Below are 16,795 nucleotides of genomic sequence, written 5' to 3' on the forward strand. Positions count from 1 at the left end.
AAGAATCAGCTCTTCTGGCCAGCCCTCCCTCTCATTGGCCTTCCTGCAGCCCAGGATCTCTTCCCAGGCAGAGGTGGTGTCACTGACAACAGGGGCAGGAGTTGCCGATGCTCTTCTACCACAAAGCTATGGCTCTTTCCCCATGCAAAGTGGCACTGCCAAAGGTTGCTCCTTCGGCTCTGTCTGCCCCCTCTTCTTCCCAATGCCCCCATTCTGAAACAGAAGAGTAGCTGCGGCCATTCTCCTCAGGCCACCTCTGTGGGCCAAGCGCCAGAGAGCAGCTGTAGCCCAAGTAAGGCCGGCTGGCGCAGAGCTTGCAGTCTTCCTGTTTTCTGCAGTACTATATAAATATCTCTTACAGCTTCCTATGCACAGACGGAGACCTCTGACAAAAGAGAGAGGGAGGAAGGCAGGCCAGGCTGCTCTTTCTTCTCCTCTCTCAGCCCAGAGCCAGAGCATGGGACCTGCACTCTATAAACAAGCAAGTGAGGGGAGCTCCTCTTTCTCTCTGGAACAGACCAAAGCTCCATTGAGACATGGATTTGCAACTCCTTCCTCAGGCACCAAGAGGTCAAGGTAGCCAGTCTCACTGACTAGCCAAAATGAAATGAGAGTTAACAACAGACTGTCCCCTGGCTGAGCCCTGGGCCCGAAACAGGAAATGGAGATTAAGCAAGTTGCAGGAAATGGAAGAGGTAGAGAAGGAAGCAAAACTGGTTTCTCAGGGATTACTCTCCTCTGCAGAGGTGTCAGTGGCTAAAGGGCACTGCCCAGCTAAACGTTACTCCTCTGCAGGTAATGCCTATATCTCCCTTGAGGCATTCTCTCCCAGAGAATGGCATAGCAGAGAGATCACCAGCCCTGCTCCGCTGGTACCATCCGGGACTTCTTCTTCTTCTTGGTGTGACTGCTGAACAGGTGGTAAGGGTGTCCTCACCCCCTGCAGGTGGGATGGTAAGGCAGGTGAAGGTGCCCACCTGCACCCCCATTTTGCTGCCTGCCCACTCCATCAAGTTGCAGCATTCATAGGAATCACTGCTTGCTTGCAAAGGGATGCGGTAAGTACAGGCAGGCAAGCGAGTGCAGAGACAGACAGGCAGTGGTGAAGGCAGCTGCCTCGGGTGGGGATTGAGGACAGGGTTTTAGCAGGTCCAGGGGGCTGGTTAGGAGGATGAGCACCATGCTCTTAGCGTCTTGCTTTCCAAGTCACTCTTACTTCACTCAAAGCACAGGGACCTCATCCTGGAGTCTGCAAAGGAGCAAGAGTAGATTTTACTACAGCAGTGGCAGCCTGCGAAGGTGGAGATGAGGAGGAGGCAGAACGGAAGCTCCACTTCCTCTATGAATGAAGACAAAACCTCCAACACTTCCTGCCTTGGCAGCCTGGTGCACAAGGGCCTGGCAAGGGAGCACATGTGCATGTCGATGGCAGTGCCACTGCTGGGAATGGGCACGTGAACCAAAAAGCGTGTGCAGACAGAGGAAAAGAGCCAGACATGGATCAGGCAGACAGGAAGGAAAGAGGGAGGACAGCTCAGAAGGCGCAGGAGAGGAAGAGCCACTTGTGCAGCCGTCCCAATTGTCTTTTTGGGAATGTTGTTGCTCAAGAGGTCAGAGAGTCCCATTTCAGCAAAATGACAGCAGCTAAGTTAATGGAATTTGCCTCTGGTAGGCTATGAGTCTGCGGCAAAGATATGACACCTCCACCTAACAGCTGCATATTGCAGGTGGAAGGAAGCTTGCAAATGCGCCAGGAGATCCCCTCTTATACAGCCAGCCATGACCCTAACCCACACGTAAGCATGGTTATAGTTATGGTTATGGTTATGGTGAAAGACTCACCCAACAGGCTAGCAGTGAAAAGTATCTTCCCAAGCACTAGTTGCATTCTAGTCTTATTCTCACATGCCTTTACACATGCTTTCCTCCTTCAAATGGAAGCATGTGGGGCCTATCAAATTACCAACCCTTGCAAAATTTTCTCATCTTCAAGAGCCACAGGTTAAAAAGTTGTAAGTGGGTTTCTCTTTCATTTTAAAATGATCTTATTGTGTGCTTTCTGTAAGCTGCCTAAGGATCCACTGCGTTCACACGGGCTGTTCACTTCCCCTGCCAAGACAGGGGGAGCAGGAGTTCTCAAAGGAGCATTTTGGCTGCCTGGCTCTGAAGCAGGACGGATTCTTCACAAGTTCCCAGCTCCTGCATTTCAAGGCACACACTGTGTGACAACCTCTGGTGGAATAGCACTGCAGCACTGCCCTTCCCCCCACATGTCCAAAATTAAAAGTTTGCTCAACTTGAACTGAATGAGGTTATGGCACTCTGGAGCTGTTGTGGTTTAAAATGAGACTGAAGACAGCCAACTGGGCAACAAGCCTAAATGCAGCAGTGGGAGCCTCCCTGGAATTCCTTGCAAACTTCACTCTGCAGGAGGGCACAATTGTTTCCACACTGAGGAATCATCAGCTGAATGGGGAGGCAGGGGGGCAGGGCAGGCATCTAGGAGAGGGCCAGCCCCACACAAAGAGCCCACAGACCTGGTGCCAGAGGGAGGAGAGGTGTCCCTTTTACTGCCTGGCCTGAGGACAAGAAAGGGGTGCAATTGGATATAACCCAAAAGGTTTCATCACGTGTTGAAAATTTGAACAAGTTTTTAAGAACTAAAAAGTGCTTGTTAATAATTGAAGGCAGAAAACCCAGGAGATGTTGCCAGGCTGCCCAGAGTGCTTCTTCCAACACCCCTGGCAATGAAGGGCCAAACATTCACATGGACAGACATAGCAGCAGAGAGCCAAGTTTGTCCCCAGATGGCACCTGCTTAGTCCTCTTTCCCCATCACTCTCTGCTTTCTGGGCAAGGAGGAGCACCAGGCTATGGCCAGGATCCAACAACCAGGAAACTAGCCCAGTGCATTGAAGGGGAATTCAGCAGGCCTGTGCAGAGCTTGTCTGAGGCTTGGGGGCAGGAGTCCTTTGGAATAAAGTTGTAACCTCAAACCAAAAAGCAGCCAGTCACTAGCATAGTCACACGGCCAACTTAGCTCTCCAAGGCCCGGGGCAAGTGTACCTGGCTGCCCCACACCCAAGCAAGGGCCTGGGATTTAGATTTGCTTTTCCTGAACACCAGCCTCTTTATTCTCCCCAGATTGTCAGCTGGTTTGTAAACTGAAAGAAGTTTCAAAAGCAACTGGTGATATGTAGGGGAGGTGGTCAGCTTTGTGATGGCAACCCAAACACCCCACATAGATGAGAACAGGTTGCTGGATCAGACCAGTGGCCCAACATCATGTTCTCAAAGAAGAGGCCCACTAAAAGCCTATGGGATCTACATAAGCAAGACATGCATGCAACAAACCTCTCCCCTGTGGTGATTCCCATAAACTGGTATTAAGAAGTATCCTTTCTCCAACAGTGGAGGTAGAACGCAGCCATTGTGGCTAGTGGACATGAAATTGTCTATTTCATAGGCATGAAATTGTCTATTTCTCTTTTCACATCATCCAAGTTAGTGGCCATCATTATCTCTTGTGGAAGTGAATTCCATTGTTTAATCACAAACCATGTGAAGAAATCCTTAATTATGTCTGTCCTGAATCTTCCAACGTTCATCAAGTCAAGTTTGAGAGCTAGCACGATACATAGTGATAATGGTCATGTACCGTATCGGTACATGTTATTTCAGCCAGCGCGATAAAGCAGGCAGATTTTAATTAAAAGCCGGGAATCACTTCTTTTCTCACCAATGGAAAACATTTGTCTAGCTGGCTGTGGAGTCCCCCTCCCTGTAGGTTTCAAGAAAAGGCGGGGCAGAAAATATTGTACTAGAGTCTATCTTTTCCTGGGCAGAGTTATGTGAGACCAACTGGATTCTTTCTGCCTAAGTAACATCAGGGGTATCAATCAGCACCTACAGTCCCACTGCAGGAGAACGCAACCATGCATACAGAACCCACTCCCGCCAGGGAAACGGACTGGCATTCGACACTTCTCTGCACCTTTCTGACCCTATGTAGAGAGACTCTCTAACAAGAAAGAAAGCAAGGGTTGGATAACAAAGAGGCAAGTGACCCCAAAGAAACAGTACATAGAAATATCTGTGGAGGAGCATTCAGATAATGGAGTGCATTGGTCCACCACAACAGCAAGCACATCCCCCCCTCGGACACTAGCCTGCCAGGAACAACAAGGTCAAAGAGCAGGCTGTGAACTTTGGCTCCACTTCAGGATTGCGTCTGGCAAATCTTTCCCAGAATGTTTCATGAGTGAAGCAAGAACCCAAGTAGGGTTGCGACTGTAGAACTTTAATTTGCAAAACTATGGCTGGAAAAGCAACAGAAAGCCATGTGTTTTTTATGATTCCTGCCGGGCCAAGGACTTCTCTCTTTTCTCACACTCCATTATTTGCCTGACTTCCAAGCTACATTCCATGGTTTTGGCCCCTTCAAATGACGCTCTTTAAGGGTACACATTTCCCAAGCAGGCAGCAACAGAGCCCTGGGAACTCAAAGGGCAGGGCTGTTTACCAAGCCGAACCCTTGTTGCCTTCAGTGTAGATTCAGCGTCTTCTGCGAACTCCTTACAATCACCATTATCGCCCATGTGTGTTGGGACGGCAACCATCCTAGTCAGAAAATACTAACTAGCTACTATTCTAACAATGGCCAAGTTCCTAGAATTCCTTGCTATATGAAAGATTAAGCAGGAAGGAACCCTCTCCACTGACTTAGTCAAGCACCACCATTCAAGCCCCTTCCTCCTCTTCTGAGGCTTGACTTCTTCTGGCCACACTGGGATAATGAGAGAAGCCACAGGGAAGAAGCGGGTGCTTCAGTACTTCCTTCCACCAGCATCCTCCCTCACTGTGGTCACCCAACTGTACCTCCCAGATAAACCTCTGGCTTTCCAGCGCTCTGCTCCCACATGCCCTTGGGGCAGTCCTGCTGTCCAGTACATGGAGTCTATTTTGAGTGTAGAGGGAGAGGCTCTGCAGCCGCCCGCACAGGCTCCGGAAATACTTGCAACATTTATCAGCACTGACAAGACTGGAAGCAAACCAAGGGAAGCCCGGGAGTGCATGTGCTGAATCATAAGGAAACAGCAGCCAGGACTGAAGCAACAGCAGAGTAGCATGCAGAACAATTGCAGGCAGGAGGGAGAGGGAAGAGGCAGCTGGTTCAGCTGAGAAGCAAAGCTTCTCTCCCCCCTCCATATGAGTTGTGAACAGTTGATTCCTTCAGTTGGACACAGGTATCTTAAGGCTGCTAAGTAGGAATGGGGAATCTTTGGCCCTCTGGACATTGTTGAACAACAAATGCCATCACCCTGACCCATGGGAGATGAAAGGCCACAGGCTCCCTAACTGTGCTGCAAAGCAAGGTGTCCCAAGAGCCATATTTCAGGCTTGCAAACTGGCACTGGTAATCTGGGTAAAACCTCAGTTTGGAAGAGTTTCTTGGTTGTTACACACTCAAATTAAAAGGGGAAAATATAATAAGCTTGACTTGTCAATCTTTTGTACCCTAGAGGGAGTAGAAATAATTAGGCAAACTTGGCGGTTCCAGCACTTTTAGCTTTGCTTACTAAGTAAAAATAAAAGTAAACCTACTGGATTGGATCACTCTTGAGGGTAGCAGAAAGTTTTCCAGGGCAAGGTACCCCAAGTTGCACAGGAAAAAATTCCAGACAACCCACATCAAGGTATTTTCTCCCCCGCATAGCACTAGAAGAAGCCAAGTTCAGAGCTAGGCAGCAGCAGCAGCAGCAGCAGCAGCAGCAGCTGACCCTGTGTTAGCCCTCCCGTGGTTGTGCCTTGGAAGGCAAATCCCAACAAGTGCTTTCAGAATCCGTGGCCAGCAAGAGCTGAAAGAGCTCTAAGCAATAACAGAGTTGAGACTCACCCAGGATGGCCTGGACTCGGACAGAGAGCTGTGTGCGGAGAAGCAGGATGGGCCGCCTCCCTTTGCTGCAACGACATGAAAGGAAACAGGACCTAGATCAGCACAGGCTCCCTGAGCCCCAGCCTGCTTCCCAAGAACACTCGCCAGCCAGCCACTGGGAACCTCCTCCCCCTCCTCTTCAAAACATTTGCTCACCAAACAGCTGAAGAGAGAAGATGCCACTGGCTCAGCGGGGAGGCAAGAGGAACTTGGGGCACTGACCACCTAACCATGCCAACTTCACAAGTGTGGACATCTACTAACAACCATATTTCTGGATCTGCTTGACAAGGTTGCATCAGGTTGTTAGGGTTAAATGGCAACCTGTGAAGCCAGAAACCTATGGAAAGTGCTGCCCGATACAGGTTGGGAAAGAGAAAATATACCCTGCAGCAGAGAGAGATTTTCACCTGATTTCTTCATAGAACCCTTCCAGCTCATCTTTCTGCTCCAGCAGGGAAAGCTCCAAGTCCAGGTAGTGCCCAGAAGGCAAGACTTGCAAAGTGCAGTCCTCGAGCTGCAAAACACAAGCACATCCAATATTAGGTAGGGAGCCTGCCTGCCTGCTCACTTAGGGAATCAACAGGGCAGCAAAGAATGCACAGCGAAAGTGAGGAAACAGTCCTGAGTAGCCAATGCCAGGTGAGCAGTGGGCAGGTGAGCCAAGCAGGCTTACTAGCACAGGGAGCAGGGCCATCCTGACAGGCACCCTGTGCTCCTTCCCCAAGCCCTTCAAGTTTAACAGAAGGGCTAATTCAGACTCTCCCCTGGCGACTCAAAAGATACAAGGAAGTGATAGCCAACTTCCCATGATTTGGAGGTGGATAGTGCAGAACCCTCCCTGGCTCCCTCAAGTACGAATACTTTCTACCAGAAAAGGTGGTATGCAAGGTTAAGCTGATTAGAAACCCACCCGCAGCTTCCTCTTCCACCCTTCCCTCTGCTCTGAATGTGGGTGAATCACCACAGGTACAGCTACGGTGGTGGGCTGGATGCCGACCATGGGCCACTCCTGTTCTAAAGCATGAAGAACCAAAGCCATGATGAAATAAAGCCTTAGGCTCTACGTCAGTGGTGTAGGCCCCAGGAAGGAGGACCCCAAAGTAGATAGAGGCTCTGCCCTTCGGCTCAGTGCTACAGCCTCCAGCAGCTGGCTTTCCTCGGTGGACGAGCAACAGGAGCCTTGGGGTGAGCAAAGAACTCAGTAAGGGTGAGCTGCAGCTCAGAATTCTTGGGATGCAAAGACCACTCAGTGGATAAAAACCCTGGCAGAAGATGGAGGCAACTGCCTGAAAATGACCGCCAAAAGAGGGAACTGCCCAAAGAGTGACTGCAGGAAGGAGTTGGGTGTCTCTATTCCACTTTCTGTTTAGTGATTTTACTGCTTAAGTGGATTTTAATTGTGTTGTAAGTCTCGCAGAGAATCCTCTGGCTTGAGGAACTGAGTAGCATATGTTGAAACTGCATAAAAGATTCCATTTCCAGTGGTAGCTTTGTGTCAATCTACAGGTCAGCATGCCTGTACACTACTAGGAGCTCTCATTTCCAGAAACTCTTTGTGGTCAATGTGATGAGGTTAGAGGAGATGCCAAGGTGGTTTGGCCCCCTGCCTGCACCAACTGAATAGACAGCCCAGGTGTTCAGAAAGTGGGATGGGAAAGAAAAGTGGCATGGCAGGGGCTATTTCTGCTTTAGAAGGAGCAGAGGAAGCTTGCAGGAAAGACACAGAGGTCAGCCCGAAGAGCAGAGCAAAGCAAGATTGTGAGGATGGTTCTTGGGAGAAATAGCTTCCCCAGGTGACCCAAGTATGCCAAATATGCTGGAAAAAAGGGAAGTGAGGTGTCAGGCTTGGGAAGGGGGAAATGTTGCTAGCCCCATACTGCAGAGACAGGCAGGCTGCACCAAAAGCCAAGGGCTGTGGGGTTTCTTCTCTCCTCCCAACACTTTGCCTTCATCCCCAAAGGCAGACTCCTCCACTGTCTCCAGAGACAGACAGATGCCAACAAGAAAGCCGGAGAGATACAACCAACTTCATCTCAGAGACAGGGAAGATTGAGATCTGCCGTCACACCCCTCTCTCCCTCCCTTTGCAAGACTTGCAGCTGACTCACCCCATGCTGAGTCAGACCTCATCACCACAACGGGAAGCTCCCAGCTATTCCCAAAAGCCATCACAAGGGAAATGCCTGATCTGAGGGGAATACTGTCTTTAAGCAAAAAACAAAACAAAAATAAGCTAGATTTAAAGCTCTGTTTCCAAATAGTAGGCTTTGGATTGATCAGAACAGGGGTAGGAAGCCCCACAACCAACACTCTGAAGGAAGGGCTGGCAAACTAGTCGATCGACACATTCATGCAAGGAGAGCTGTAGAATCCAGAGAGGCATTAGGCTGCCCCTCTCACCTGCTGCTCAGCCAGGACAGGCAGGGAGCTGCTCCTCTCCCAGTGGAAGGCACAGCAGGTCCTGATGCAGGAAACAGCTCCTCTTGGGAAGAGGGCTGTGATGCAAATCCCCTCCTCACCAGCCACTCTTTGGGTGCTCTCCAAGGCCAGGCAATGTAGAGTTAACAAGCCTTGTGAAGAAGAAAGGCTGGCCAAGTCCCAGGCCTTTAAGGTCTCTGCTGCTGCTGCCCCTCCCTCCTGTGATGAGCTTTGGCAGGAATCCTGCTCAACCCCAAATAGGGCACAGCATTCTCAGTTCCAAGGCTGATTCAGGCCATTCCAGCCCTGCCTGTCCACATTCTGGACAGCTTCAGTGGAGGATAATGGGTCTGGAAAGGTAGAAAGGCATGTTGCAGGGCCATTCAAAAAGGCAACTGGCTGGCCTGTGTCCAAACATGACCTCTTCACTTACAGATCAGTGCCACTACGTACATGAAACTGATTGGGGGGGAGGTCACCCAGAGGCTTGGGCTGAAGTGGCATCAATATGCGGATGACCACCCAGCAACAGAGGCCCTTCTTTGCCCACCCCAAGGAAAGGTGGAATTGGCAGGGATGTGGCAGTGGCCACTCTCCAATGAGATTCATGGCCAACTGGGCTCCATCAAACATTGCGGGCTTTCTAATGAGATCTTAAAACTTCATTATTCTTTCAGGATCTTTCTTGAAGGACAGGACTTTTCAACTGTTGAGCTTGGCTGTGTTTTAGTGGACGTGGGATCACCGACTTGTTTTATTAATGGTTGTCTCTACGAGCTTTATCTATGACTATATGGTACTGATTTTCTGTCTTTTGCTGGAACTTTCTATTTATTGTTATATGTTTAACTTGTATCTCATGATCAATTTTCTCAAAGACAGGATATAAATCTATTTTTAAAATGAGCACATGGAGTGTGCTGCCAGCCTCTCCTAAAGCAGAAGGACCACCTCTTTTGCCCAGGAAGTTGCCAGGCCATGAGCTAGCATGAGAAGCTTTCATCTTTAAGCTCAGTGGTAGGGCATCTGCTTTGCATGCAAAAGATCCTGAGTTGCATCTCCAAGGAGAGCGGGAAAGATTCCCTGCCTGAATGCGTAAGAACTGCTGACAGTTAGTGTAGAGTCCAGTGCTAGAGACTCAGATACTGTATATAATCTAACCGCCAAATGGCACCTGAAACTTAGGTTGCTGTCACCACAATGGTATGTCTAGGGGCTTTTTTGCGGTGAGGTATTATTATTATTATTAATTTCATTTCTATACCACTTTATACATTAAAGAAAAAAAATCTCAGAGTGATTTACATCACATTAAAACCATAATTGATGCTTTTGAAATATGGTGCTGGAGGAGACTCTTGAGAGTCCCATGGACTGCAAGAAGATCAAACCTATCCATTCTGAAGGAAATCAGCCCTGAGTGCTCACTGGAAGGACAGATTGTGAAGCTGAGGCTCCAATACTTTGGCCACCTCATGAGAAGAGAATACTCCCTGGAAAAGATCCTGATGTTGGGAAAGATTGAGGGCATTAGGAGAAGGGGACGACAAAGGACGAGATAGCTGGACAGTGTTCTTGAAGCTACGAACATGAGTTCGACCAAACTGCGGGAGGCAGTGGAAGACAGGAGTGCCTGGTGTGCTATGGTCCATGGGGTCACGAAGAGTCGGACACGACTAAACAACAACAAAACAACAACAACAAAACATCAAATAAAACCAATTCAAGCGTCAAGGAAAATATTGCAGTTCGTCCTCCACTGACATTTTGCTTTCCTCAGTCGCCAACCTGGCATCCAGAGATCTCCATATGGTTGCAATTGGAGCCATGCCAATTGCAAAATGTGCCTGGCTAATTTCTAACACTGGGTAGACCAGTAGTTCCCAATTGGTGGTCTTTGGACTTCAGGGAGTCCATTCACATAACAAAAACTTCTATAGATATATCAAAATTTTCAAAAGTAGGGGGTTCATAGCTTGGCTTCTGAAAAACAGAGGGGCTGCAGTACTTAACTAACTGGAACCACTGGTGTGTACAATACTGAGACAGATGGACCCCCAATGGTCTGCTTCAGGATCAGACAACTTCTTACAGTCACCATTTAAAAGCTGCTGCAAGATCCATTCCTCCATAGGCTACAGGAGGCAAGAGAGAAATTAATCCCTGATGGGGATCCTGGCTACTGAGAACTTCCCACTTCGGAATTAGAAGGTGTCTAGTGGAGAATTTGGCATCTCAGGAGGAGACGGAGACCAGAAGTAGAAAGTTCCTAGCTCTCATGTTTACCAGCAATGTGGCTACCATCTAATGAAGGCTCACAAGCTAGACCTGTCCAGGCTGGCAGAGCTTCCAGAACTCGTAACATATCCTCTCATGGCTACTGTCCCCCAAAACCGAGCCTCGCATCAGAGAAGTCAGTCTAGATTCCCACCTTTCTTATCCCATTCCTTCCCCCTGCACCTTCCACTCTGCACCATGCGACCAGATTGTTTAGGCTCAAATTCTGCAGCAAGGAAGGAGACAAATGTACCAGGACCACACTATTTACTTTGCACTTGTGCCCAAAAGAGAACAGCCCCTGATGATTAATGAGGGGTGTCACAAGCAGAGCCAACCCTTCATGCCAATTGTGCTCAGAAAACAAGGAACATGATGACCAACAGGCACCCACGACAGCAACTCTCCCTCTGGCCTGGAAACAGGCTAAGCCCTGCTTCTCATCAAAACACAGGACTCTGTCACTGTGTGTTGTGTGCTGAAACTTGCTCTGTTTCCCGAAAGGGCCAGCCTGCACTTCTTTTTGAAGTGTGGCAGCCATGGGCTTCACCAAAGTCTTGAAAGTCAGAGGCTGTGGTTAGGAGGGGATGCTCAGCAACCAGCACTGGTCACAGAGCCTAGTCATAGAATCAGAGTTGGAAGAGACCCTAAGGGTTATCTAGTCCAACCAAGGAATCTCAACTAAAGCATTAATGACAGATGGGCATCCAACCTCTGCTTTAAAAGCTTCAGTGAAGGACAGTCCAGTGTAGTACTGCTCAGAAGTGCCACTTGCTCAGCTCTAGAACTCCGGTTTTTCTGCTCCTGCAACCCGTATGGATTTCTCCTTTGGCTGCTCTGCTTTCCAGCCCCTCAGAGTTCTGAGCCTCACCTGGGATATGCAAGACAGGCAGGAGATCAAGGCTACTGTCAACATGGCAACTTTCAGAATCTTCCAAAATAGAGTTCCTGGGGGTGGAGTGGGGTGAATTTAGCTGCTCGTTTGCTGATGTAGCACAAATCTTATAGCAGCCTCCCGCAAGCTGGTGCCCACCAGATGTTTCTACTATAACTCCCATCAGCCCCAAACATCTGGAGAGCAAGAGGTTGGGGAAGGTTGGCTCATCATTACCTGTGGCAGGCAATGGTAGTGGGGAGACAACAGCAAACAAGATGGCCAAGAAACTAGCCCTCTTGTCAAAAGCAGCACACAAAGTTGGGAGTCAGGAATAGCCCTCCCAAGACAGAGGACAAGAAGTTCTTGATGGCCCTGAGTATACTTGGGAGAACGTTTATTTTTAATATTCCCAGATGAAATAGCTGAAACAAACTCCAGAGGAAAATCTGACTGTCACCGGACTAATTTTGGACACAGAAGCTGGTCTTTGCTGTGCATGATTATCCCATCTCCTCAGCGTACAGGAGAGAAGTTTCCAGCAACACCACTGCTTTGCTGCTACTAAAACCAGCACTCAGTCTACCCTCAAGGGGCAGCACCTTTGCTGCTTCATCAGGAATGCCCTCAGAATGAGGCCCCTTTGCATCAGCCCAACATCTCCAGTAGGGCTACGCCCCTACTAGGGCACATGTGACAGGTTCTGCAAATGCTTTTAGGATTAAATGCGGACAGACAAGACTCATTCCAGGAGTCAGAGTGTGGGTCATCTTCAGAAAGCATGTTTTGTACTCCAAAGGTCAGTCTGGAACAAGAAATTCAGGAACTGATTTCCCTTGTAACAGCTAAACAAAAAGGTGAATTATGTGAGGATATGACTAATGCTACTCACTAGTTAAAGTGATTTTCACACTCTAAAAGTGGGTGGGTGGGTGGAGAGCAACCGCTTAGCCTGAGGCTGTTACCTTTAATTCAGGCATGTTCCACCAGGTCTTTCAATGAGCTCTTGCACTTCCCACTACTCACCCATGTACCATGTAGCAAACTGATCTTTTGAGATATACCCAGCATCCTTCTCAGTTTCTCAGCCCACACCTCTCATGTCTACCCAACACTCTGCAGCCCACACCAATCACCCTTCTCACTACCCTTCTCAAGGAAACAGAGAGGGAGGATTTCTGTAAAGTTGGAAGGAAGGAAACTAGATGGCTCAGCTACAGACTGAATAGAGGGAACAGAGAGGGCATTCAAACCCAGGCCTGTTCAACAGTGTACATGGGTGGGGGGGAAATCAACCAAGCTTTCCAGGCCCCCATTCGCAAACCACGGACTCTGCCATTGGCACCAAGCACACACTGCCCACCTGTTCCATTGCCTACAATAGGAAGCTTCCTTACAAGCCCAATTTCAGCAGGGAGAGCACCAGAGACTCTGCAGGCATATGTATTGCCTAATACATGGTAACATCATCAACAAATACAATAAAAAAGGAGAGCTAAAGAGGAAATATGAGAAGTTCAGTCTGAGAAGTTCAGTCTGGGAGGCAGTGGCGCTTGAGACAACGAAGCATCTGAACAGAAATATCAGTTGGGTGATGCAGAAATGGGAGTGAAAGGGGGAGAGAGCTAAGCTTTAACCTCTGTCTGTGTACAGGTGGCCCTGGGAAAGTGGTCACTCAGTGTGTGGAGAGAAGAGCAGAAAACAACAAGAGATCCCTGAGGCAGGCCCCTCAACAAAGAGAAAGAAAACAAAGGAAGATACTCCACCTAGGAAAACACTGAAAGAACACTTAGACAGGCAAAAAACCAGATGAAAACAGAATCTCGGGCAGGAGATATAGAAGCATGATACCGGTAAGCCGCAACAACAGGTTAAAGAACAGTTTCTACCCATGGGCCGTGAGGCTGCTGAATGGAAGACAGCAACATTGCAGCTGAAGTTTGGGTTGGTGGTCGGGATTGGTGGTCGTACCAGCACACAGAGTGTAACAAGGACTGAGAGACTGGGGGTGGGGTGGGGGGCTCCTTTAATCTCACTGTAAACAAGTAGTACAGTGACAATAAAGTATTTCTATTTCTATCAGAGACTGACTGGTGGGCATAAGGCAGGCGTGCTTGTGACCTGTGGCCCTCCAGATACTGCTGCAGCACTTCAACTCCCAGCAGCCAACGATCAAGGATGATGGGAGCTGTGACGCTCCATTCGCATAAAGGGGGTCAAGCAGGAGAGAGGGATCCCCCTGTAGTAAAGGCACACCAAACGAGGACCAAGTAGTGACCTTTGTAGTGAGAGATAAACAGAGGTTTTTGCAAGAGCAGTTCCAGGTTTAGAAGCTGGAGGAGGAAGACAAGAGCTGAGTGGGAAGATGGAGAGCAGGAGTAAGGAGAACACTTCATGAGTTTGTAGGTGAAGAGTGGAAGGGGAAATAAGTCACTCCTGAAGATACCTCTTCTGAAGCAAGTATTTTGCATTGGGAGGAAATCCTCCATTTGCATCATCATTATCTTCACAGTAGGTATTTCCCCCAAAACTATAGCAGGAGAGAATCGGGTTACATTCCTCCATCAAGACCATAGCAGCAATCCCAATTGATGAACCCCCAGTTGATGCTCTTTGCCTTTTTTAGGGCAGCGCAGCAGCGGGGGGGGGGGGGGTCTGTGTTATTGCAAAGAGGCATTGAGGGTTAAGTCTCAATTCCTGCAATAACTAGACTATAAGAGCTGTTGTTTGTGCACATAGCCTGGCTCTAGAGCACATGTTTGAAACCCAAGCACACTTAGTTGGAACGGCTTTGCCTGTTTGTTCCCAACCCCCTTTAGTTGCCAACAAAAAAAATACCCCATGACTATTGACATGAGATATTCAGCTGCTTCATGCCAAAAATAAAGCAGTAAATGAAACAACAAATCAAGACCAATATCTAATTGTAGGGAGTTCAGCTTATTTAGAGGCCAGAAGATAAAACGCAACCCAAACACACATCCTCCAAATCTGCTGGCCCAGGCTACAAGATGCAACACAGGGACTACGGTATACCACTGAGGCAGCCAAGAGCTGTTTCTAGGATACCTCTGCAAGGCTGACCAAACAGCATGACTGAACACCAATCTATGGTGATCAAAATATCTGCTCTGGCCTAAATATATGGTTTGAGTCATACTGGCACAGCAAATGCTACAGGTCCATCAATATCTTGCCAGTGCATACATTCTAAGCCATGATGTCAAGATATAAAATGGACATTATTCATTTATTCCATGTGTTTTGAGCGCTTATCTATTTCATGCCTGCGGCTGCCAAAAATGTATACAATACATCATTTTAACGCTGTCACTGGTTTTTTTGTCTCTTACTAGGGGGGAGGGGGCTCCCCTTGGGAAGCCATGCCAGCCCCAATCCTCCTTGAGCATGCCAAGAGTGCAAAAACGGAGAAAAAGCCAGGTCTCCCTTGGTGGCTCTTCTCTCCTCCAGGGAGACCTTCAGATGCTGCTTCCTAGAGGCTGGATCACCCCTCTCTCCTACCCCCACCCCAGCATCCTGCCCTGATAGGAACCAAGCACATGACCATCGTAGGGCTCCAGGAAGCAGCAATCTCCCCAGCTGCGGACAACGCTGTCCTCCCCCCCGCACCAAGAGCCACCGGGACTAGTAGCCGCGGGCGGCGCTGGCGCCAGGCAGTCCCATCCAGGGAGCAGCTGGCCCCGTGGACTTCTGAGGGGAGCACAGCCAGAGGCTTCTATCGCCTCCTGCCCCGTTGCACCTTACAAAAGCGGCGGCTGGGCTTTCGCCTGCCGGCGCTCTGTACGCGCTCAGAGGCCGCGCACATCTGTCTCTCTCTCACCGGGAGTGGGGCGTCGAGAAGGCGGTGGAAGGCGGGCAGCTGGGCAGCGAGCGGCAGAGCCTCGGCTACGGGTTGGGCGGGCGGGCGGCGCGGCTCCGGGAAGGCGGCGCACGAGAAGGGGTCCCCGTCCTCCAGGTACTGCAGCCGGCACAGCACCGAGCCCGGAGGCGGCGAAGCGGAAGGAACGGGAGGCTCGCCCATGGCCGCGGCACCCAGACTTGCCTCGCCTCAGTCCCGGCGAGGGAGTCTGCGAATGGCGGGAGGGGCGAGGGGCGGAGTCGAGACACAGCAGGGGGAGGAGCTACTAGCCCCGCCCGCCGGCCACCGCCGGCCTCTACTGGGCACATAAAATACACCAACAAACAGCGGGAGTGGCCTCTGCGGGCCGCTCCTGCTGACCATTGAGAGCCGGAAGTCTACCTGCGCCCACAGAGCCCCGAGCTCTTTGGGCATAGGGAGGGGGGCGTGCCGAAGCCTGATTGGCCGCCGCTGGCCTGGTGGGCGGAGCCACTCGCTGCCTGCTCCACGTGCGCGCGCTCCTACCAGAAGTGGCAGCCCCGGCGACGCCGGCAGCGCAGTTTCCGCAGCGGAAGGGAACGAACGACGGACCGACCTCCGATCGGTCCCTGTCCGCGTGGGCTGGGGCTTCTTGGTGAGGCTTCCTTTCGATTTGCCTCTGAGTCTACAGCTTCCTCGCACCGGACTCCCCTTCAACCCAGCCTGGCTCCCGAGTTCTGCATGCCCGGGCCAGAACGTTTCTTGCTCCTCACTCCGAATCCCGCTGTGGCCATCTCCGCGCCATCTCCTCCCCTTCTTCCTTGGGGAGGGTGGCTGTCTCGCCCCCCCGACCACCTTCTCCGCACCTCCGGGCTCAGGCGCTGCCACCAGGAGGCAGAGCGCCCTTAGCTAAGACAGGCCAGCATTCATTTTAGGCAGGTTTTATAGGAATGAAGAGGAACTCTTCCTTCTTCCTGAATAGATTTGTTTAGCTCAGAACTTTACATTTTTCCTTTCAACATGCTTTCCATCTGCTTTGAGACCCAAGAGTAATTTACTTCTTCAGTTTGTATGTGAAGATAAAAGCTGGCCCCCTGCTTGCTTTTTATTGAAATGTGATTAAACGGGTATACATTTATATTGTGATCCTGGGAGTAAGCTCAGTTGAATTCAGCACGATTTTCTTCTGAATAGACATGATTAGGCTTGTATTGTTAGACACCGTGTTTCTCAAGTCGCCCTATTTCCCCCGAGGTGCACCATGACCCCCTTTCCCAGCAGCAGTGCACACACACCTAGCTCAGGGGCTTACAAACCTGTCAGTAGACTCCATCTCACAAAGGAGGTAAAATCTGAAGAGAAATGGCAACAACACTCATTTTTGAACAGAATGCATCCTCTTTGGAAACACTGGGTTATTTCTTTTCAGCAGATTGATGCTTACGAGTAA

General features: G+C 49.8%; 1 protein-coding gene across 4 annotated transcripts in view; it reads right to left on the reverse strand.

The window, feature by feature from the left end:
- FHOD1 (formin homology 2 domain containing 1) overlaps positions 1–15,604 on the reverse strand; it is a 34,647-nt gene extending 19,043 nt beyond the window's left edge. For all 4 annotated transcript variants that reach the window (XM_035118446.3, XM_035118445.3, XM_035118444.3 and 1 more), the window contains exons 1-3: positions 15,349–15,604; positions 6,346–6,452; positions 5,897–5,961 (exon numbers count right to left, since the gene is read on the reverse strand). In XM_035118446.3, coding sequence (XP_034974337.3) covers positions 5,897–5,961; positions 6,346–6,452; positions 15,349–15,549 — 373 coding nt within the window. In that variant the 5' untranslated portion in view covers positions 15,550–15,604. The remainder of the gene's footprint in view (positions 1–5,896; positions 5,962–6,345; positions 6,453–15,348) is intronic.
- Positions 15,605–16,795: the final 1,191 nt, after the last annotated feature.

Source organism: Zootoca vivipara, chromosome 6 (genome assembly GCF_965207765.1).
Source record: "Zootoca vivipara chromosome 6, rZooViv2.hap1.1, whole genome shotgun sequence".
Classification (NCBI taxonomy): Eukaryota; Metazoa; Chordata; class Lepidosauria; order Squamata; family Lacertidae; genus Zootoca; species Zootoca vivipara.